The following is a 23766-nucleotide window of genomic DNA, read 5'->3' as shown; positions in this document are numbered from 1 at the left end:
CACATCCTGCTGAGGGTAGATTTAGAAACAATGTTTGGCCTGCTGGGGAGTCTGGAACCAGGTTTAGCCATTAGCCAAAAGAGACATGTTTTACCCAAAGAGTTGTGAATTTTTAGAATTCATAATGTAAGGAGGCCGCAGAAGCTCAGTTGTTGAGCACATTCAAGACAGACATGTTAGATTGTTGGATATTGAAGAGACACGGTTAGCATCATCTGTGATGCTGAGGTTGCAGATCACCCACGATCTTCCTAAACAGCAGAGCAGCCACCAGCAGCCAAATGGCCTGTTCCTGCTTCTACTCTTTCCACTTTCATAGAAGATAAGAATATAGTTTATATCATTAACCAGAGAGAACAGTGGTGTGTAGGCAGTGCTGATTCCAAGCAGAATTAAGAATGGTGGTCCCAGCAAATAATTGGCAATCGTGCAGAATCTACACCCAGGATGTAAAACACAAAGTACTGGAGTAACTCAGCTGGTCAGGCAACATCTGTGGAAGAAATAGACAGGCAATGCTTCGGGTTGGGACCGTTCTTCAGATTCAGGGTGCTTCACATGGCTTTCAAAATGTACATATATTCCATCGACCAGTGCCATTTGTTTGTGGGTTGCACTGGTGAGAAACCAGCAGAGCAAAAGCATGGCAGCAATGGGATGAAAACCAATGGTGTGATCGTTGATGTGGAAGAAAATTGAGATTTTGTTGAAGATATTCAGGTTCTGCTCCAGTCTCTGTTGTGAGCAGGTCACCAGTGTTCAGGCAGCTCACAGCCTTGGCAAAAGTAAATCAATAAGGCATTGCAGCTGCTGAAATCACATTTGTTCCTTAACCATTACCTGACAGATTGCAAAGGCAACTATATTCATGTGCGGGTGCTGCCGCAAGCATGCGCACCAAAAACAAAATCCACTACTTTCCTAAAGGAAGCAGAATTAAGGCCAGCTTTATCAAAGTGCCTCGCAGGTTGCAGGTCCCTGCACGGCTCTCTCTCTACCTTAAGGGTAAGCAGATTTCAAATCACAGAACAGCTTCACCATGTAGCTTGCAGAATCAGTGCAAAGAGATATCACATCAGCCATGACTTTTTAAATTTTGATTAAGTTGAGCTCATAAAGACCGAAAGATACCAAAAATGGATGCTTTATTGACTGACAACTTTTAACAACCAAAATTAACCAATATTGCTGATCACCAAAGTAAAAAAATTAAAAAATTCAAGGTCTATGTGTAGGCCCCCAGTGGCATAAGTGTTAGAATGTACAAAATGTAGAATTTAAATAAATATGGAACAAAGGGATGTGGTTTTAACATGGGATTTTAACTTTCATAGATTTGGATAAGCAGACTAGCTCAGGGCAGAATTTCTTTAATACATTCAGGAGACCTTTCTGCAACTATGTCCAAGAATCAACGAGACAGACAAAAAGATTTATTAACGAGTAATGTGCCAGATTTAGTTACAGCCTAACAATATATGAACATTGATCTAATGCCGATCATAATATAATTGTTCAAGGTATGTTCAAAGCCATGGAACACAAAATGGCAACAAGATTCTAGATTTGCTGATCTTCATGTGATATGAGTTTAGCCACAATATGGTGTAAATCTACAAACAGCAAATACTATTAAAAATTATATCAGTGTGATATCGAACGACTTTATACCCCTGAGGAAAATGCAGCCTACTTGCATAAAATAATAACCATGGATGATTAAAGAAACAACAGAAACCTAAAATAAAAAGTAAATTAGAAACACAAAATTCAGACAACTGAGAGAACTGTAAAAAGTGACAAAGCAAATTATAAGAGCTACAAAAATGGAGTGTGAAAATAAGCTTGCAAGGATATAAAGACAAACACAAAAGTTTTACTGTTAGCAAAAATAGAAAGAGAACAATGAAAGTATCTTAAAATTTGACAATAACAATATTGCAAAGGAAGGTAAGATTTAGTGAACATGCCAAGTGGTTCATGTAAGTATTAACATTACAGAATGAAGATAGAATTTTGCTGGCCAGACATCCCATGGATATTAATGGTCAATCAGATCTGGTCATTCAAAAATGAAAATGTCATGAAGATAATAAATGATGAAAGTAACTAATTCCAAGGACTCGGTCCTGGTTTTCTGCTGATTTGCAGACTGTCAGGTTGGGGCTAGGACCCACCTCAGATTATTATAAACATGTAAACAATGAGGAACCAGTCACTCACTGTATAAATACGGTGATTGTTTGCAGATCACGGTGACGTGTCGAATGATTTAATAATGACCAGAGGGGCAACCTATTCACACAGAGGGTGGGTGCATGGAATCAGCTGCTAGATGAAGTCGTTCAGGCAAGTACAATACTTTAAAAGATATTTGGATAGGTATGTGGATAGAAAAGGCTTGGAGGGATATGGGACTAGCTTGATTGAACAACTTGGCTGGCAATGAGGAGGTGGGCCGAAGGAACTGATTCTGTGCTGTACAGCTTCATGTCTCTGAGTGGCTGCCTGCTAATGTGGTGTCAGCATTTGTTTAGGCAGCAGTATCTTGTGATTCCAAAACCAATCACTACTTGCCAGTTTGGGTGAAAGTAGTTTGTAAATCAATATAATTTCTTTCTATGTATTCTAATGTGTATTAATGCTTTTGAAACTATATAAGGCACATTTCTGCTTGTTGGAGGGTTTTATAGATATGAAGGAGCGGGCCTAGAGGTATCTGTGGGAAGTCTGTGCTTCTACCCCTTACAAATAATGGGAGGCTGAAGCAAGGAGTAGAAAAGCAGATGAGCAGAGGAATGAAAAGTATAAATTGATGAGATTAGATGGAGGAGATTGGGGAATGGCTTGGGAAAAACATAAACATTGCTGTATAGGTCAAGTGAGTTGAATGGACAAAAACAAGATATAAATGACAAAAATATAATTGGCAGAGGTACAAGGATAATATTTTAATCTGCTGAAATTAATTTTGGCTGCATAAGGTGCAAATGTTACTGCACTGACCATACACGTGCTACTGAGGAGAATCTCTGGTTCAGTAAGCCTGCTTACCATAATACCTATTGAAACAGGCCCAGACAAACTTGTGGTTGTGAGTTACTCTGTTCACTACAGCTCCCAGGCAGCTCACACAATGCTGCACGACCTGTCAGAAAACAAGATGAATACCATTACACAAAGGACTAAATACACCGACTCTTCATATTCATCACGTATATGACATGTCATCAAATGGACTCTGCTCTGCAGCAGCACTACATGTCTTACCAGCACATTGAAAGTGAACAAGGTTCAATCTTCACAGAAATAAGTAGTTACCATGTACCGGAGGGGGGAACGTTGGAGAAGCAGCACTTTAACTGTAATTATTGGTGACACCCTGCCAACAATAACATTTTACAAAAGCTGCAGACCTTGGAAATAAAACACTAAACCTTTTATATATCAGCAGGTCAGAAAGTATCTGCAGAGTAAGGCAAGTGTTGTTCTGCTTTGCATATTAGCAGCAAAGCAAGGCAAACAATTCCTGCCTTGGTCCATCAGGGAATGAGGGAAGCGTGTACAATCACAGAACTGTCATGCCACAGAACTGGTGGCTAATCAGCCCATCGTCTATGCCGGCTTCTAGAAGAGCAATGGTATCACTCCCAACACTTGCTTCATTCCCACAGCTCTGAACATCCTTCTTTAAGTGTCCAATCAATGTCCTCTTAAAAACAGACTGACCATTCCCACCAAAAGGTTTATAGAGTCCAAAAACAGGTCAACAGCCACAAAAACAGGTGGTGGGTGCCTGGAACCTGCTGCCAGGGGCGGTGATGGATGCAGATAAAACAAGGGTGTTTAAGAGGCTTTTAGACAGACATATGAATATGCAGAGAATGGAGGATATGGATCATGTGCAGGCAAAGGAGATTAGTTTAATTAGGCATCATGGTCAGCATGGACATTGTGGACCAAAGGGCCTGTTCTTCTGCTGTGCTGTACTGTTCCATTTTCACAGCCCACCGAGTCCACGCCGACTACTTGCATCCTTTACATTAATTCTACATGAATCCCGTTTTCTTCTCCCCACACCCCCATCATCTCCGCGCAAGTTCTACTGCTCGCCCACGTTAGGGGCAATTTACAGCAGCCAATTAACCCATCAACTAGCACATCTTTGGGATATTGGAGGAAACGCAGGCACTCGGGGGAAGCCCACTTAGTTACAGGGAAGATGCACAAACTCCACACACACAGTATTGGAAGTCAGGATGGAACACAGAGCACGAGTGCTGTGCCCCAGCGTTACCATTGTTATCAGCAACAAACTCCACACACACAGTATTGGAAGTCAGGATCAGCGTTACCATTGTTATCAGCAACAAACTCCACATCAGAATCACCCGCCGTGGAAAAAGTTAATTCCTCACTCAAAATATTGAATCCTTAAATCATCTGTAAATGGGAACGGCTTCCCTCAATGTATCCCATTCAGACCAGTCATGCACATATTCAAAATCATCAAATCAGTTCTTGGTCATCTTTGCTGGAAGGGGAACACCTCCAGTCCACCTTGTGGCTGAGATTGCTCAGTCCAGTGACGTTTCTCCCCCTTTCTAGAATCCTTGAATCTTTCCTGGGTGAGACTTAACAAAGGTCAATGGATATCCTGGGTGACAGGTAGAGCTGTCAACTCTGGGTTGATTGCAGATGGTTTTGTAACATGACGAAATGGTAATATGAACGATCCCCAACCTAGAGTGGTACAGCCCTGGCCAAATGCTTTATTAGATTCAGCACTGGCTTTACTTGTGACGTTGCTCTACAGCAGCAACCCTGTACCCACAGCACACCAATACTTAAGAGAGCGTTGGAGGATGAGGGGAGAACTTATAGAGGTATACAAAATCATGAGAGGAATAGATCGGGTAGATGCACAGTCTTTTATCCAGAGTAGGGGAATTGAGGACCAGAGGACATAGGTTTAAGGTGAAAAGATTTAATAGGAATCCGAGGGTCAACCTTTTCACAGAGGCTGGTGGGCATGTGGAACAAGCTGCCAGAGGAGGTAGTTGAGGCTGGGACTATCCCATCGTTTAAGAAACAGTTGGACAGGTACATGGATAGCATAGGTCTAGAGGGATATGGACCAAGCACAGGCAAGTGGGACAAGTGTAGCTGGGACATTGTTAGCCAGTGTGGGCGAGTTGGGCCGAAGGGCCTGTTTCCACACTGTATCACTCTGTGACTCGGGGATTAAACTGGAGTGCTGGATCAGGACATACAGACGAGAAATATGAGCCTAAATATGTTCCCCTAGGTTGCTCTTGGCAATCTCACAGGTTTTATTTATTTATGGGACATTCCCTGACAATGTGAGGGGGATTAGCAATCTTACTGCCAATCCCAACAAATATCACCCGACAAGCAATGGGTCAACTGAAGCCCTGAAGACTGGGACAAATAGATTTTAGTTAGGTCATGCAATTGTGGAATATGAAGTGGAATTCGGGAAACAGGGTGTGGAAACACACTGGCCAGGAGCAAACTGAATTGCTGAGAGTCTAAATGACCTCGGCCTGGTGAGTTTCAATGCCATCCCTCATCAGCACCAAGATATACTGTTCATGACCCAGAACTACGACATGGTGCAGAATAAACCCCATCACTCCGACAACACACCCATTGAATAAGAGCAACAACCAGGCCAACCCAATACTTAGCTCATATCATCATGATAATGTTTGCTCTGGACATGAAACTGGAATGGCATGGACAAGAAGATATATCCTAGACTAGTCGATGTAGTCACACTCTCCTAATCATACACTGCAGCTTGGATCTCACTCTTCCATCAGACTCTTTGTAATCTTAACTCAGTGGTAACCTTGCCTGAAAGAATGCAGTTCCAACAGTTCTCAAAAAGGTGACACCATCCAGGACAAACTGGCCAACTTGCTTGGCAGTGAATTCATCATACTTACATTTACTCCTCCCACTACCAATATACCTTGGCTACAGTGGGTACTATTTTCAAAATGCACTAATTATTCTGACACCATCTCCCAACTGCACAAGGCTCTATAAGGAGCTGGTCAGACCGCATTTGGAGCATTGTGAGCGATTTTGGGCCCCATATCTAAGGAAGGATGTGCAGGCACTGGAGAGGGTCCAGAGGAGGTTTATGAGAATGATCCCAGGATCATGAGTGGGCTCACGTATGATGAGCGTTTGCCGGCACTGTGCCTCTACTCACTGGAGTTCAGAAGGATGGGGGGGGAACCTCATTGAAACTTACCGAATAATGAAAGGCCTGCAGAGAGTGGATGTGGAGAGGGTGTTTCCACTAGTGGAAGAGTCCAGACTAGAGGTCATTGCCTCAGAATAAAAGAAAGTTCCTTTCGGAAGATGAGGAGGAATTTATTTTGTCAGAGGTGGTGAATCTGTGGAATTCGTTGCCACAGAAGGCTGTGGAGGCCGTCAATGGATATTTTTACAGTAGAGATATAGATTCTTGATTAGTATGGGTATCATGGGTTTTGGGGAGAAGGCAGGAGAATGGGGTTGAGAGGAAAAGATGGATCAGCCACCATTGAATGGCGGAGTAGACTTGATGGGCCGAATGGCCTAATTCTGCTCCTATCACTTATGAACTTATGAGCAGAGCAGGAAAATGAGAACATCATCACTTGCAGTGCCCTTCCAGATTACTTACTGTCCATTTGGCCCATTCATCTCATTGCTGGTCCTAAATCTTGAAAATCCCTCCCCACAGCACTGCAGAAGCACCATCAGCACATAGATTGCTGCCCTTCATGGAGACCATCAATGCCACACCGCCACCTTCTCAAAGACAATTACAGGTGGACAACAACTGCTGGTCTTTTTAACTGCCCAGATCTTATGAATGGATAAAGTAAGAGTAACATCTTAAGCCTATCAATATTACACGTCGTTCATTAGCAATCTCTCCCGCACTTTTTCTAATTTCTTACCATTTTATGAAAGCACAATTCCCAGGTCTCAACACAACTTAACTACATCAGTTAAGGCATAATTGAGATATTTGAGTTTTGCGTCATGGTATATCATAGGAGTGTAGAGCAGATGAATATGTGGCTGGAAAGATAACCTGGGGGTGGGAGCTTTAGATTCTCGGGATACTGAGTCCGATTGTGGGGAAGGTGAGTGGGCCAGAGGTCTCCACACCTCAACACGCAGGAGCTCATATCCCAATGTATGGATCTTCTCGTACTGTTGAAAGGGCATGATTTAAATTCAGTTTGATGTGTGTGTGTGTATGCGTGCATGCATGGAGGAGAAGGAGGCTGTGTTGGTGATGGGAAAGTTGACGTAAATTTATGAGAAAGAAGTGCATAGCAAAATGGAAGGCAGAAAATAAATGACTGGGTTTGAAAAGCAGTGAAGTCAGAGGCTAGAAAATAGGTAATAAAACTGGGCTGTGTTTTAATACACAATGCCTAAATGCAAAGAAGGCAGACTGGCTGCTGCCACTGATATCATAGCTGTTACTGAAACATGCCTTAAGGAGGGACAGGGTGGAAATTCGGCATTCCTGGGAACACAGTTCATAGATAAGACAAGAGTCAGAGCATAAAGGATGGCAATATTGTTTGAAGAAACACTTACAGTTGTGAGAATGGGGTGATATATTAGAAGGACCATCAAATGAAGCCACAGGGGTTGAACTAAAGAAAAAAAACGGCAGAGTGTTGGGAGGCAAAGCAGACTCCAGGGGAGATAGAAGAGCAGATTTATTAATACACCTGCAAGTGTCAACGCACTGTGAACAATAATCGGAGATTTCAATCACTTTCATGTTAACTAGGACACAATCAGTGCAAAAGGCATAAAGTTCCTGAAATGTATTCAGGAGATTATTGTTAGCTAGCAAGTAGAAAGCTGAAGAAAAGTTGTGGATTTAAATTTTAGAGAATTAAGCTGGGAAGATGGAAAGGTATCACCAGGAGAGCTATAATATAAGAAAATAACTGCAGATGCTGGTACAAATCACAAAATGCTGGAGTAACTCAGCAGGTCAGGCAACATTTCAGGAGAGAAGGAATGGGTGACGTTTCGGGTCGAGACCCTTCTTCAGACCAGGAGAGCTGCTCTGAGAAAGTGATGATAATTCTTTGAAGACCATGGGTGCTCCAGTCTACACAACGTTCCCACACTCACCCAATGCTTCTTCATTCTGTTGTAGTTTAAATGTATTTTGAATGACTCCACCTCACCACTCTGGTGTGGATTCCTGAGTGAAGAAATTCCTGCCCTTCCCCATCTTAAATGGGTTTCCCTTTTTATGAAGGCCAAGAGGATAACTAAAATGGAACTGAATGGGGACATAAGTAGCGGAGGCAGGTGACTTGGATAAAGTTCTTCATATTTTCAACCTGCGCTCACACAGGTTGAAAATATGAAGACATCTTTGTTATAATTAAGAATGATGAATATGAAATAAAGGATGCGATAAACTTAGGAGTTTAGTATTTTCCAGTGTTAGTTTTTTAAATCTTTAGTATTTTTGAATGCAGATAATTTGTCAGGTCTGAATGAAATAATCCCAGGTGATTTTAAAAAAGGGAAGGAGTGAATTGCAAAGGCTCAAATGCAATTGTTCAACCCATCCTGGTTCCAGGTGTGAGACAGTTAACATTGTAACCTTGTTTACACAGGGAGGGTGGGATAACAGGCCAGGCAGCTTAACTGAATTGCTGGGCAAATCACTGAATCCATTCTAATGGACAGTGCGACGTTCATATCGAATGGCACAGATTGGTCAACATGTTAAGGGAAGATCATGTGTGACCACTTTAATTACATTCTCTGAGAAGGCAATGGGGTGTGTTAAGAACAATAATATTACTAGAGTGTGACAATATGGATCCAACATTGGCTCAGAGGCAGGAAGTAAAGGCTTACATCGAATGTTGTGAAGGGAAGGCAGTAAGCTTTATTCTGCAAGAAAATATAGATCATCACATCGATTTAGGTTTAACATAAAAAATATAATTTAATAAAAGTGCAAGAGAGCAGATTGCTATGATTTGACATCTTTATAGCCCCAGAGGATTGGAGAGTAGCCACTGTTGTTCCTTTGTTTAAAAAGGGTAACAGGGATAATACAACAAATTAGCGGCCGATGACAAGGTCGCCATTGGTAGGATCATCCACATGATTAACATGCATGGGATCCATGCTGACTTGCTCGATTCAAAATTGGCTTGGCCAGAGAAGATGGATAGTGGTGGAGGTCTGTGACCATTGGAGTTACGCAGGGATCTGTCCTGGCATCTCTGTTGTTCGTCTAGCAAGTTGGATGAACATGAAGATGGGCTGATTAGAGTCACAGTGATACAGAATGGAGACAGCCCTTCGGCCACCTTGTCCAAGTTGACAATCTGGGCGAGTCTAATTTTCATACATTTGGTCCATATCCCTCTAAACCCTCTCCATAAATCTGCCCAAGTACCTTTTAAATGTTGTAATTGTACATGTTTCTATAGTTTCGTCACAGTTCATTTCAGATACGGACTACCCGGAGTGAAATTTTTTTTTCCTCCAAGGTCTCTCTCAAATCTTTCTCCTCTCACCTTTGCCCTCCAGTTTTAAAATCCGCCACCCTGGCAAAAAGACTTAACATTCCTTTAATCAACGCCCCTCACAATCTTGCATACTTCAATAAGGTCAACGTAGTGTAAGAAAATAACTGCAGATGCTGGTACAAATCAAAGGTATTTATTTCACAAAACGCTGGAGTAACTCAGCAGGTCAGGCAGCATCTCAGGAGAGAAGGAATGGGTGACGTTTCGGGTCGAGACCCTTCTTCAGACTTTCAATAAGGTCAACCCTCAGCCTCCTAAGATCCAGAGGAAAAAAGTCCCAGCCTAATTAACCTCTCCCTATTACTCAAGCCAACAAATACTGAAAGCAGCCTGGTGAATCTCTTCCGCACCCTTCCCAACGTAATGACATCCAGCCTTCCACATGTTAATCATCTGGGTGAGCAGAATTGCACACAGTACTCTAAGTGTGGTTTCATCAACGACTTGTACAGCTGCATCATGATGTCCTATCTTTTACACTCAATACCATTTCCAATGAAAGGAAACATGCCAAATGCCTCACACACCACCCTGTCCATCTGGTATCACTTTCAGGGCATCACAAAATGCTGGAGTAACTCAGCAGATCAGGCAGCATCTAGGAGAGGGGGAATGGGTGACGTTTCGGGTCGAGACCCTTCTTCAGACTGACCCGAAACATCACGCATTCCCTCTCTCCTAGATGCTGCCTGACCTCCTGAGTTACTCCAGCATTTTGTGATACCTTCGATTTGTACCAGCATCTGCAGTTATTTTCCTACACTCACTTTCAGGACATGATGTACCTGTGCTCCCAGATCTCTCTGTTCTACAATACTCGACCATTTACCTTGCAAGTCCTGCTCTGGTTTGACAGACCAAAGTGCAAAACCTCACACATTGACATCAGAGTTAAATTCCATCTGCCATTCCTTGGCAACCTTTGCACTGATTTCAATCCTGTTATGAACTTGGACATCCTTCCTCACTATCCACCATACCATCTATTTTCGTATCACCTGCAAATTTACTAACACTGTTAACTACATTGCCATCCAAATGATTCTTTTAGATTGCAGTTTATATAATTAGGAGGCATAATAAGGTAGCAAGTCAGAGGGCATAGCTTTTAGGTGAAGGGAAAAGAAGCCTGACAGAGATATGCAAGGCAGGTTATTTGCCCAGCTATTGGGAGTGCCTGGGGGAGCAGTGGTTGTGGTGGGGAATTTAGACAGGGAATGGAGGATATGAACTATGTGCAGGCAGGTAGTGTTAGCTTAATGTGGTATCTTGGCCAGCATTGATCGTGTGCTTCACTACCCTCCTGATTAAATGCCTCGTTGTCACCTTCCCCTAACAATGAACTATTCTACATTTCCTTGATCAGCATTTGCTTTGATCTGTCGTTTTCACACCTTGCTCTTCCATATCTCTCGTCTCCCTCTCCCCTGACTCTCAGTCTGAAAAAGGGCCTCGACCTAAAACGTCACCCATTCCTTCTCCCCAGAGATGCTGCCAGTCCCACTGAGTTACTCCAACATTTTGTGTATCTTCAGTACAGACATTGTGGGCTGAAAGGCTTGTCCCTGTGCTATGTTCTAACGCATCTTGGAAGATGTAACAAAGAGGAATATATCAGGGTAGTGAGAGGGGAGAGTGAACTATAGGACTTTGGATTGTTTGTCTCTGGATTCTCAAAGATAGCACGACAGGTCAGTAAAGTGAGAAAGCAACTTATTTATTAGTCAAAACATGTTGAAAACAGGCTGAAACGGAACAATTTTAGTTGCACCACAGTAAGAGTACTGCATACATTTCCAGTCTCAACATAACAGGGAAGTGTGTTTCCAGCGGAGGTGATGCAGAGAAAACTTGAGGATGTAACCAGAACTGTAAACGGTTATGATGAAAGATTAATCAGATACGGCTGTGTATTTTTAGGGGATGCTGAAGGGAGAATTAACTATGGAGTACAACATTACGCGAGGATGTAGATACAGTTGACTGGAAAGACATGATAATAGGGGGTATTGATCTCAAGTAATTGGAAGGAGGGTGAAAGGTAAGATGTGAAAACTATTTTCACCAAGGCAGGGTGTGATGGAGATTTAGAATTCACCATCTGAACGAGGGGGGGAGGCAGAAGCTGGGATATATTGAAGAGCTGTGACCTACAGGACCACAGAGGCGGATGCTGGGAGGTGAGGCGATGGTGGGCAGTTCTTTTACTGACAGGCACCAGCATAAGGTTCTCTGGATTATCTCTGAAATTCTCCACCCTCAGCTGGAAGCGTGATCAGAGGGGATAAACATTCGATAGATCAAGGAATAAAGTGGATGGAGAGATTGAGGAGTTGAGGCCAGTGAAGATCAGCCTTGATCATATTACATGGTGGGCCAGGCTTGAGGGATCTGTGGCCCACTCTTGTTCCAGTTGTGCTCTGTGAGGGCCTCACCTCCTGCATCATAATGTTTCTATGATTCTAACCCACTGTTTTAAATTTTCAAGACCTTTAGCAATTTGTTTTTCTCCCGTTGAAGATTTGCGTATTTAGTTTAGTTTCCATTTAGAGATACAGTGTGAAAACAGGCCCACCAAGTCCGTGCCGACCTGCGATCCCCGCACATTAACACTATCTTACACACACTACGGACAATTTTTACATTTATATCAAGCCAATTAACCTACAAACCTGTGTCTTTGGAGTGTGGGAGGAAACCAAAGATCTTGGAGAAAACCCACGCAGGTCACGGGGAGAACGTACAAACTCCTTACAGACAGCGCCCATAACCGGGTCTCTGGCACTGCAAGGCAGCAACTCTACCGCTGTGCCACCGTGCCGCCCTAGTCTCTAGCTGTCTTTAAAAAAAAATGAAACCCTTCTGTTTATAATGTATCTCTTTATTGCCCCCACAGAAAATATCACCTTACATTTAGGAGGGCACAATTTGATCTGTTTTCCTGACCTGAAATTTATCAATGATGCCCACAACTGCTAGTTGTGTATCATCAGCAGACTTTGGATAAATACCCTGTACAAGTCTGGATCATTCACATACAGCTAAAGCAGCAGCAATCCCATTATGTGGCTGCTCCTGTCCAGTGTGAAAAACAGTCACTACCCACACAAAGATTCTGCCCCCTGGTCCATTCTGCGCACACACACACACACACACACACAGCCACTGCTCCTCGAATCCCTTTCATTTTAATTCAGCACAATTGTTCCCTTATCGCCAAAGTTATACGTCTTTACCCCTTCCAGCCCCATTGCATTCTGACAGCAAGTAGTCTCTCCTGTTCCCTTTTGTCAGTGTTTAATCTTCAAAGGATTAAACAATTGGAAAGAGGAAAACTGGAGGTTATCACGGACAAGAATCGCAACAGTGATACAGAGGAAAAAGCAGAGCCTTAATAAACTTTAATAAACAAAGACACAAAAGACTGCAGATCTCGAGCAAAAATCAAACTGCGAGGAACTCAACGGGTCATTCAACATCAAAGGAGCAAAAATGCCAGTCGCAGGCTGCTGCAGATATGGTGACCGCATTGCCAAGCACTGTGCCGTCTGCCATGCCACCAGGAGCTCCATCAATTGTCAATGCCCTTCCCCATTCCCATGCCGACCAGCCTGTCCTCAGCCAGCTCAGCACCAGGGAGAAACCTGCACTGTGAAAAATCACACTGTAGAAAATCACTTTTACCTTTAATCTGTTTACATAATATTCCAAGCTGGTTTCTTACCGTCATTCCATGCTTGAGGATAAGCTTCATGAGGTCTTCCTCTATCGTGGCCAAGAAGGTCTCACTTGGATGTTCCATCAACGGAACCACCAGTTCCAAAATCTTTGCCACATTGCAGATGACAAGGAAGTCACTCTGTGTCTAGAATAGTAAGATCAAATGGAAAATATTGTTGAACAAAACATGCTCCATAATGCCCATGAGAATAACCCTCCAATACATATCTTCCATTTCATGTTCAATTCAGTCAGTCCAATCACTGTGCTCCCTTCTCCACTGAAGCTGCCAATTTCAGCTAAGCTGCTTCCACTTTACTTCATTCAAATTATTCTTCAGCCCACTTGCCCAGCTGATCAAGATACCGCTGCAAGTTTTGATAACCATCACCCACTTTAGTGTCATCTGCAAACCTACTGATCGTATAGATTCTCATCCAAATTATTGATATAAACCCCAAACAGCAATGGCCCCAGCACCAATGCCTGAGGCACACCTCGAATGAAAGGGGCTCCGGCCTGGAAAACAACCTTCACACTCTGCTTCCTTCCATGAAGCCAATTTCTTATGCAGTCAGCTAGCTCTCCCTGGATCCCATGCGATTCAGGCCTTCCAGAACAACCTACCTTATCAAATGTTGAAGTCACAAAGACAACGTCTACAGATTTGATCTTGTCAACCTTTTGGTTACTTTACAAAAACTCTGATTCATAAGATATGATCTCCCCCATACAAAATTATGCTGACTATCCCTAATCAGCCCTTGTCTATGTATACATCTCTTATCCCTCAGAATCTTCTCCAGTAACTTGCCCACCACAGATGTTAGGCTCACTGGTCCCAGTCTTTTCCTTGCAGCCATTCTTGTATAGAGGCACAGCATTAGCCACCTTCCAGTCTTCCCGCACCTCAGCTGGATCTAATGGCAACTTGCATATCTCAGCCAGGGCCCCTGCAAGTTCTTCTCTAGCCTCCCAGTGTCCGCGGATATATCTGATTAAGAGACATCTAGCTACTTATTAGGTTCTTGAACTAACATGTACAACCCTAATCCTACCTCAACAACCTCTTGCACTAGCACGGACTTTCCTTTTTTCTAATTATGTTGTGCACTAATGTTTTGTTTATTGTGCTTTTTCTGGCAGCTCGTACCATATATCCATCACACCCAACTTCCCATTAATCCTTCCTGTCCCAAGTGCTGATTGACCCAGTCCCCCAGAATGCTTTTCGAAAGACATTCCCATCATTGATGTTCGAATAACCCCTACTATTGATGTCAGATGCTTACATTGCACTTTGTTGTAAGATATGGCTGCAGTGTCATTGCATGTTTCACCATCAGATGAGGCTGGATTTTGCTGAACAGGTATAACGTGATTAAGCAGGCCACCAGACAGTTGGTATTCATGCCTTTACTGTCTGAATCTGCAGGAATGAAACAAAATGCAATTAACACCATAGCATCTGGGTAAAGGCAGGTTGTCTTACAAGGAAAGATAAAATTCTGGAGTAACTCAGTGGGTCAGACAATACCTCTGTCCAACAGAGTTTTGGATCGCAATCCTTTTTCAGACTGTGTGGAGGGGAGAGAAAACTATAAGGGAGGGGTACAACAAAGCCTAGCAGTGAGGGTGGGGTTTGATAGGCAAATGGTTGATAAAGGCCAGAGATTAAAAGACAGAGGTGAGATAAAGAGATTGAATTTGTAAATTGTCCAAATGCCGTGACTGGAAAATGCTGCTGATGTCTTCCAGAGATGCTGTCTGTCCTGTTGAGTTACTTAGGCACTGTGTCTTTTTTGTAAACCAGCATCTATGGTTCCTTGTGTCTCCTTGTCGTACAAGGAGACAAAGTTGTAGTTTTCATCCACCGAGTTTAGTAGTAATCTCAATTTAAAGTAAGCGTGCAAGTACAGCAGGCAGTGAAGAAAGCTAATGGCATGTTGGCCTTCATAACGAGAGGATTTGAGTATAGCAGCAAAGAGGTCCTTCTGCAGTTGTATAGGGCCCTGGTGAGACCACATCTGGAGTATTGTGTACAGTTTTGGTCTCCTAATTTGAGGATGGACGTCCTTGCTATTGAGGCAGTGCTGCGTAGGTTCACGAGGTTAATCCCTGGGATGGAGGGACTGTCATATGAGGAAAGATTGAAAAGACTGGGCTTGTATTCACTGGAGTTTAGAAGAATGAGAGGGGATCTTATAGAGATGTATAAAATTATGAAATGACTGGACAAGCTAGATGCAGAAAAAATGGTCCCAATGTTGGGGGAGTCCAGAACCAGGGGCCAGTCTAAGAATAAAGGGGAGGCCATTTAAAACTGAGATAAGAAAAAACGTTTTCACCCAGAGAGTTGTGAATTTGTGGAATTCTCTGCCACAGAAGGCAGTGGAGGCCAATTCACTGGATGAATTTGAGAGTGTTAGATAGAGCTCTAGGGGCTAGTGGAAGCAAGGGATATGGGGAGAAGGCAGGCATGGGTTACTGATTGTAGATGATCAGCCATGATCACAATGAATGGCGGTGCTGGTTTGAAGGGCCAATGGTCTCCTCCTGCACCTATTTTCTATGTTTCTATTTTTCTAAACATTCAGGATTCTGAGAGAGCAGCAGTGTTGTTGCCAAAAGATTGTCTCTTGTAGTCGGAGAGTTTGGAACTAAAGAACAAAACATTAGAATCAGGGATTGGCTGATCCAATCAGGATTGTTGGAGGAGGAATGTTGTTTATGCAGAGTTGCAATCTTTGGAATTGTCTCCCCAAAAGAGCTCGGAATTTGAGTATATTAATGGCTGAAATAAAAAACGAAAATGCTAGATACACTCTGCAGATATGGAATCATCTGTGGAAAGAGAAAAAGGGGTAGCTCTTCAGTTGGAAAGCACCTATAGAGAAAGTGCACTGTTGTTGATGGCAGTGCAGTACAGGTGGTTTGTATGGACTTTGACAAGTTCCCACATGGGAGACTGGTCCAAATGGTTAGGATCCATGCCTTCCATTTTTTTAGTAAAGTGGATGCAAAATTGTCTTGGCAACTGGCAACATGAGGGTGATCGTAAAGGAACGTTTCTGTGAGTGGATCCATGTGACCACAGGCATGTACAGGGATCAGTGCTGGCACATTTGCTTTTGTGTAATATATGAGAATGATTACAATATGAATGTAGAAGGCATGATCAGCAAGTTGTATAAGAAAATAACTGCAGATGCTGGTACAAATCGATTTATTCACAAAATGCTGGAGTAACTCAGCAGGTCAGGCAGCATCTCGGGAGAGAAGGAATGGGTGACGTTTCGGGTCGAGAAGAAGGGTCTCGACCCGAAACATCACCCATTCCTTCTCTCCCGAGATGCTGCCTGACCTGCTGAGTTACTCCAGCATTTTGTGAATAAAATGATCAGCAAGTTTGCAGATGATTCTAAGATTGATGGAGTTGTTGAGTGTGTGAAGGGTAGTTTTAGGCAATCGATGAGAGAGGCTGAGAAATCGCAAATGGAATTTAATCCAGACACGTGAGGTGAAGCGTTTTGGGAAAACTAACAAGGGTAGGACAAGCCCCGTGGTGTGGGGAAGCACTGAGGAACAGAGATATTTGGTGTATGTCCAAAGATCCTTGAAAGTGGCAGCACATGTAGCTACTGTGGTTGAAAAGGCAATTGGGGTACTGGCTTTCATCAGTCAGAGTTACACAGCACAGAAATAAGCCCTCTCAGCCCGCCTCATCCATGTGACCGTGATGTCCACCATTACTAATCTGATCTGCCTACGTTAGGCCTTTGCAGAAGTGTAGGATGAGCTGTGGACAAGTGACTTAACTGTGGACTGGGGTCAGGGAACAAATGGCCGACTCCTGCTCGTATTTCCTAAGTTCTACCATCGTGACCAGAGCCAGTAGTTCTAATTACTGCATTTGTAATGATTAAACCAGGCCTCGGCCAATCATTCAATTGACAAAACTATTTCAGCTCAGAACTTTTACTGTCAAATGGATTTGGGAATCATATACAAAGAAATTTAGGAGGCAAAAGACTCTTAAATGTCAGCATTCCTAGATTTGTAGAGTTGCACAGCATGGTAATAGGCCCATCAGCCCAACTTGCCCATGCTGATCAAGATGCCTCTCCTCACTAATCCACTTTGGCCCTGTTTGGCCCACATGCTTCCAAACTCTTTTATAAATGAGTTGGAACCGGAATCTGGAAAAGGCTTTTATGAAGGAGGAGAATTGCTTTCTAACATGAAGTTTCTGGTGAGAAATGTACCATCTATCTATCTATCTATATATATTATATTACTAAAACTCTCATCTTGTATATTTGTGGGTAGATTTGTTCCCACAATGGTACACAATAGTGCAACAATGTTAGGCCCACCCTACTCACCATTCCCCTGCGGTCTCAAATGATCACATTTTGTTACATTTTAAAAGCAATTAACTTAATAAACTTTAATAAATGTGCTTCCCCCCACCCCTCCCCGCCAGGAGGACTGGCGCCCGTCCCTGCGTGCCCCGTGCCTGACCTTCCTCCCGTGGTGTAGCGGCAGAGGGTTAAACAAGATGACCGTCGCCGGCACTGCAGGAGAGGTTTCCACCCAGCGGGTCCACGGCCAGAGCGTTGGCCGCCCAGGGCCGAGGTGAGTGGCTCCCTCTCCCCTTTCCTCTCCCCCCTCGCCCCGGGGGACACTCCCCGGCTGGCAACGGGTCCATAAGTTGGGGGAGGATTGCCAGGGCCGCAGGAGAGGCTTGCACCCAATGGGGGTTGCCGAACCCGCAAGAGGTTTGCACGGAGGGTTTTGGACCCAACTGTTCCACGCCCGGCTAGTATCATTAAATGCAGTGCCTGCTCATGAAGTAGTGGAGGAATCTTTGTACCTCATCTGTGCTGTACCTGCTCAGGGGCACAGTAGAGGCATGCTGCCACAATACTGTGGGAGAAAATGAACGCAAAGATGGTATATTGACATCAGTTGAGTGGATCTAAGGCAGGTATGAGTGAACCAGGATAGCATAGAAGGCTGGAACTCAAAAGGAGATTTTGTTTTGGAGGGGAATGGAAATATTCTGGTAAATCAGTGAAAACCATTGGAGTCTGATGGTATTTCAATGAGTTGCAAAGAGCTATATCAAATGAAGGTAATAACACCTTCATGTATTGCAAAGCCCGTGATCTAGTCACGACACAGACATAGAAAACTATTCCATGGACAAGGTTTGAAGGGGGCCAACACTATTTACCTGACAATGACTCCTCGTATTTCAGAATGTGTTCAACCAGGTTATCCACTATCTGGATGCAGGCTTTCCTCACAGGTTTGTATGAGGCATCTTCCTCAGACTTCAGCAGCTGAAAACATGCAGCAAAGTTCCATTAGCGTATTCCATTATCCCCAGCTCAAGCACAACCCAGTTCCAAAGACACAGATGCAGCTTCCAATAGCACTAAATGCAGCTAGTTACCTGCTTTCAACTTACTGAAGGCAAATACAATTACCTTATTGTACCCCTTCTTATATCAATTTCTCAACGTTCAGGAAGAACTTAGTTTTTAGAGCATCAAATTACTTTTTGTTTGAAGTGCATTTAGATGTCACAAATGTGATGGGCTTTCATGGGCTAATTATGGGACCCTACAAACTTTTGTGAGGTTGCGGATAAGGTTCTACATCAGATACTGTGCATTTACTCATGAAATTGGAAAGTTCTCAACCTGGTTAGGTGGTAGAAGTCAAAGGGAAGTGACTTGGAATGCCTCTTAAAAGTCTGTGTTGGGACTTCAACTATTCATTTAGCTAAGTAATAAAGGACCATGTATTTGAAAGTGTAGTTAGAACCACAACATCACTGCATTGTGAGAGGAGAAGACTGCAGTTCAAGTTTATTGTCATTATCACCAAGGACAGTGAAATACATGTACAATGAAAAATCCTGCTTGCAGCAGCATTACAGGCACATAGAAAAAAAATCACACAAATTACACAAATTCTAAAAGAAAGTATGCAAACCAACACATTAGTGCAAAAATTGAAGCATTTATTAAGGGATTGGACACGCTAGAGGCAGGAAACATGTTCCAGATGTTGTGGGAGTCCAGAACCAGGGGCCACAGTTTAAGAATAAGGGGTAGGCCATTTAGAACGGAGATGACGAAAAACTTTTTCACCCAGAGAGTTGTAGATCTGTGGAATTGTCTGCCTCAGAAGGCAGTGGAGGCCAACTCACTGGTTGCTTTCAAGAGAGTTAGATAGAGCTTTTAAAGATAGCGGAGTCAAGGGATATGGGGAGAAGGCAGGAACGGGGTACTGATATGGATGATCAGCCATGATCACAGTGAATGGCGGTGCTGGCTCGAATGGCCTCCTCCTGCACCTATTGTCTATAATGAACAAAAGTGCATAGTAGTGCAAGAGGTGGGCAGTAGTGTTCTGTTGTGGCGGGATTCAGATTGTGTTGGTCTATTCCTTAAGCTGGTGGTGTGGGACTTCAGGCTTGTGTACCTCTTGTCAGTGAGAAGCAGGCATGGTGGGGATCCTCAAAGATAGATGCTGACATCTTGGGACCGCGCCTCAAGATTCACACTCGGATAAATGATTCAGACTCGGGTAAACTCAAAGTCATCCATTTTAGTCCAATAGAAAAGATATGTATAGTTTGAATTCTTGTGGAGGTCACTAAAATATAGCAGCCAGGTACAAAGAAGCTTATTGCATGCAAGTCTTTATATTCTAGAAAACAATATAAAGGGGGGCTAGGCAGTGGCCTATTTAAAGCATGCTTAGAAGAGCAATCAAGTGGAAAAATGAATTTAGACACAAATTGCTGGAGTAACTCAGCGGGTCAGGCAGCATCTCGGGAGAGAATGGGTGATGTTTCGGGTCGAGACCCTTCTTCAGAGTGATGTCAGGGGAGGGGGCGGGACAAAGATAGAATGTAGTCGAAGACAGGAAGTCTAGTGGGAGAACTGGGAAGGGAATAGAAAGGGAAAAGAAAGGGAAAACAGGGACTATCTGAAGTTAGCGAAGTTAATGTTCATATCGCTGGGGTGTAAACTACCCAAGCGAAATATGAGGTGCTGTTCCTCCAATTTGCACTGGGCCTCACTCTGACAATGGGGGAGGCCCAGGATAGAAATGTCAGATTGGGAATGGGAGGGGGAGTTGAAGTGCTAAGCCACCGGGAGATCAAGTTGGTTAAGACGGACTGAGCAAAGGTATTCAGCAAATCGATCGCTGAGCTGTGCTTGGTCTCACCAAAAAACTGAAGTGATGAACTTTGGCAGAATGAGTAAGGGAAGAGAATGTTGACAACATGGCACGCCACCAATGGGACAGATGCACCTGAATGTACATGTGTATGAATTCATGTCCATGGCTTGTCAAATCAAGAATGATGCAAGTAAAGTGAAGGAATGTGAGGATTCATAAATGGAGCATCACGGTGCAAAAGCATGGACGTTGCATTGCACTTGTGTAAAGCACTGGTTAGATCATAACTGGAATATATATCCAAATGGGTCACCATATTTTAGGAATGATGAAACATTTCCAGGTAAGGTGCAGGAATGATTTCAAGGATGACAACACTTAGTAACCAGTTCAAGATAGAGAAACTGAGATTAAAGAGGGAAGGTTTGATGAAAGAGTCCAAAATTAGGGCAAAGAGCAGGCAAGTAATATGGACCCTTCGAAGAGTGGAGATAGACGCAGATGCAGCAGGCAGATATCCTCATTTGTACTTGGAAGGAGAGATATTTAAGACCACAGACAGAAGAAATTGAATTTCAGATTTTGCAGCTGTGCATGGCAAATATTGAGGAACTTTTCAAACGGTCTCTTGAATGCATATGCTCAGTTCTGAAGGGCCACATTTGAATAAAGGAACAGTGACTGTGCACTTTTGTTAACAATAGTGTGATACATTTGCCCCGAGCTTATTTCTGCACCACATACTCACAATAACACTAGAATTGCCCCAGACAATTGGCCAACTCCATCCTACACAACATTCTGGTGAGAGAGGAAGAGGCACCACCTCCCAACCCATCAAGCATCTCCTGTGGAAGTCCGTGGCCCCCCCCCCATTGGTCTCATCAGCCATCTCTGGACCCAAAGTATAGGAGGGGAAGCAAGTCATCCTCAAACCCAGGGATTTGCCCAAGAGAGACACAATTACAAATTGTGGTCACCTGGTGTGAGTTTAAAGCAAAAAAGGAAACAACAATTTTCACTAGAATAAAAAATATTCAGAAGAATCCAGCAGAATTTCAAACATCATTTTATCGAAATATTAATTATTATTGGAAATCCCTTGACTCCCCTCCATTTCACATCCAGCCCACCTAATTTACAGAGTTTATCCCCATCATATTAGTAAACTACAACTCCATTTAGATTCCCCTTGCAAGAAAGTACTCAATTCTCCATTAAAAGCCTAGCAAGGTGATAACAATAGCTGAACTCCCCATTAAGAGGGACTCCCCATTAAGTCTGTCCCTAAATACCACCAAGACCAAGGAGCTGATCATCAACTTCCGTAGGTCACATAACGGGGAATATGCCCCGATCTCTATCAACGGGGACAGTGTGGAGAGAGTGTCCAGCTTCAAGTTTCTGGGCACTCACATTTCGGAGGACCTAACATGGTCCAATAACACTGCTGCGCTGGTCAAGAAGGCACAGCAAAGACTGTTCTACCTAAGAACACTGAAAAAGTCTGGTCTACCCCAACAGCTGCTGACGACCTTCTACCGCTGCACCATAGAGAGCATCCTAACGCATGGCATCCCTGTGTGGTACCTCAGCTGCACGGAGGCAGAAAGGAAAGCTCTACAGCGGGTAGTCCAAAGAGCTCAGAGGGCCATCGGAACACAGCTACCAGACTTGGAGGGCATCTACAACACACGATGCCTCAGAAAAGCCACCAGCATCCACAAAGACTCTTCACACCCCTGCAACAGTCTGTTCGAACTCCTTCCATCGGGCAGACGATACAAGGCCTTCTACGCCCGCACCTCTAGACTCAGGAACAGCTTCATCCCCAGGGCCATAGCTGCTATGAACCGGTCCTGCTGAGCCGGATGGTCATAACGCATAGATCAACTTGCACTTTACCCTGTCTAAAACTGTTACAATTGTTTCGTTGGGTTGCTGTTGTCTAAATTACTTAAATTATTGCATCGTATGGGAGGCGCATTCCCAATCTCGTTGTACCCCTGGGTACAATGACAATAAAGATATATTGTATTGTATTGTATTGTAAACCCATCACCTAAGTTGGTAAAAAGGAGTCTCAGGCAACGGTAATTTGTCAACATATACTTACGTTCTGAAGAAGTTGCTCAAACCAATCGTACCCAGTATCCCTGCACGCAGCAACCTGTAAAGCAGGTGAAAGGCAGGCATGAGTGGGTGGACTGGGCGGAAGGATGCTGCCCGCAATCTACAACGATCAGCAACTGCACAAAACCACTGCCTCAACTGTCAATGTTATAGGTGGGAATCACTGACTTGGAATATGCCACACCACCAGGCATAGGTCTTGCTTTGATTCTTCACAGATCTATCAAATGAGATCCATTATCATCTTTCCCCAGAATCATGCCACTTGGTATGCCAAGCTTATAGCTTTACTGAACCTTCATTTCTGATTATCATTTAAAGTGTGGGTGAAGAAAGCAATATTTACAGGGGGACCTGCAGAGAGGAACAGGCAAGGATTCCTACAGTTGTAAATACTAGGGATTCCAGCATCCCTCCTGCCACGTCAACCAGTGTCCAGGTAACTACCCAACATTCTGAATCGGGACGGGGCAGCCTCCAATATTAACATCATGGGAGAAATTGGGCAAGCCTTGCACGCAGATTTTAAGCAGCAACTTAAAGGAAGACCACAAAAATGGCAATTGTTGGACAATCTTTGACGTCATGCCCCAGTAAGTGCAGAAATTGTAGGATAGTGCAGACAATCCATGGCTTGTAGAAATGGTGGGGGAAATGCATTTGATTCTAACAAACAAACACACGAATTAAGAACCAAAAAACAGTCCATTCGGCCCCTTGATCCCATTCAATAAGATCTTAGCTGATGTAATTGTTACATTTACTACTGTAACCTTTCATTCATCCATTTATCAAGGATCCATCTTCCTCTGCCTTCAAAAGATGAAGCCTAGCCTCCCACTATCCTTCGAGCCAAAAGATCTGAAAACATTTTGCCTCATTCATGGGAAACCCCACACTTTTAAACAATGACCTCAAATCCTACTTTTTCCCATAATGGAAATGGTCTCCTTCATAGCCACCTGATCAAACAACTCAGTATAACTTTCACGGATGATGTTTCTGGGATATTGGGACCATTTCTAGACAAGTTGGACTCGCTCAATACAAAAAGCAGGTTGCATCTGAGCAAGACTAGAGATCAGTCTGT

The 23766-nt window shown here is 43.5% G+C and overlaps 1 protein-coding gene across 12 annotated transcripts in view; it reads right to left on the bottom strand.

Annotated features, from left to right (window-relative positions):
* Nucleotides 1-23766, bottom strand: part of LOC144611663 (nipped-B-like protein) — a 323382-nt gene that overhangs the window by 41321 nt on the left and 258295 nt on the right. For all 12 annotated transcript variants that reach the window (XM_078430871.1, XM_078430886.1, XM_078430895.1 and 9 more), the window contains 5 exons: nucleotides 22660-22713; nucleotides 18577-18685; nucleotides 14630-14766; nucleotides 13342-13482; nucleotides 3055-3148 (listed from right to left, as the gene is read on the bottom strand). In XM_078430871.1, coding sequence (XP_078286997.1) covers nucleotides 3055-3148; nucleotides 13342-13482; nucleotides 14630-14766; nucleotides 18577-18685; nucleotides 22660-22713 — 535 coding nt within the window. The remainder of the gene's footprint in view (nucleotides 1-3054; nucleotides 3149-13341; nucleotides 13483-14629; nucleotides 14767-18576; nucleotides 18686-22659; nucleotides 22714-23766) is intronic.

The sequence above is a fragment of the Rhinoraja longicauda genome, chromosome 3 (genome assembly GCF_053455715.1).
Source record: "Rhinoraja longicauda isolate Sanriku21f chromosome 3, sRhiLon1.1, whole genome shotgun sequence".
In the NCBI taxonomy this organism is placed as follows: Eukaryota; Metazoa; Chordata; class Chondrichthyes; order Rajiformes; family Arhynchobatidae; genus Rhinoraja; species Rhinoraja longicauda.
This window is presented reverse-complemented; position numbering and strand designations above follow the sequence as displayed.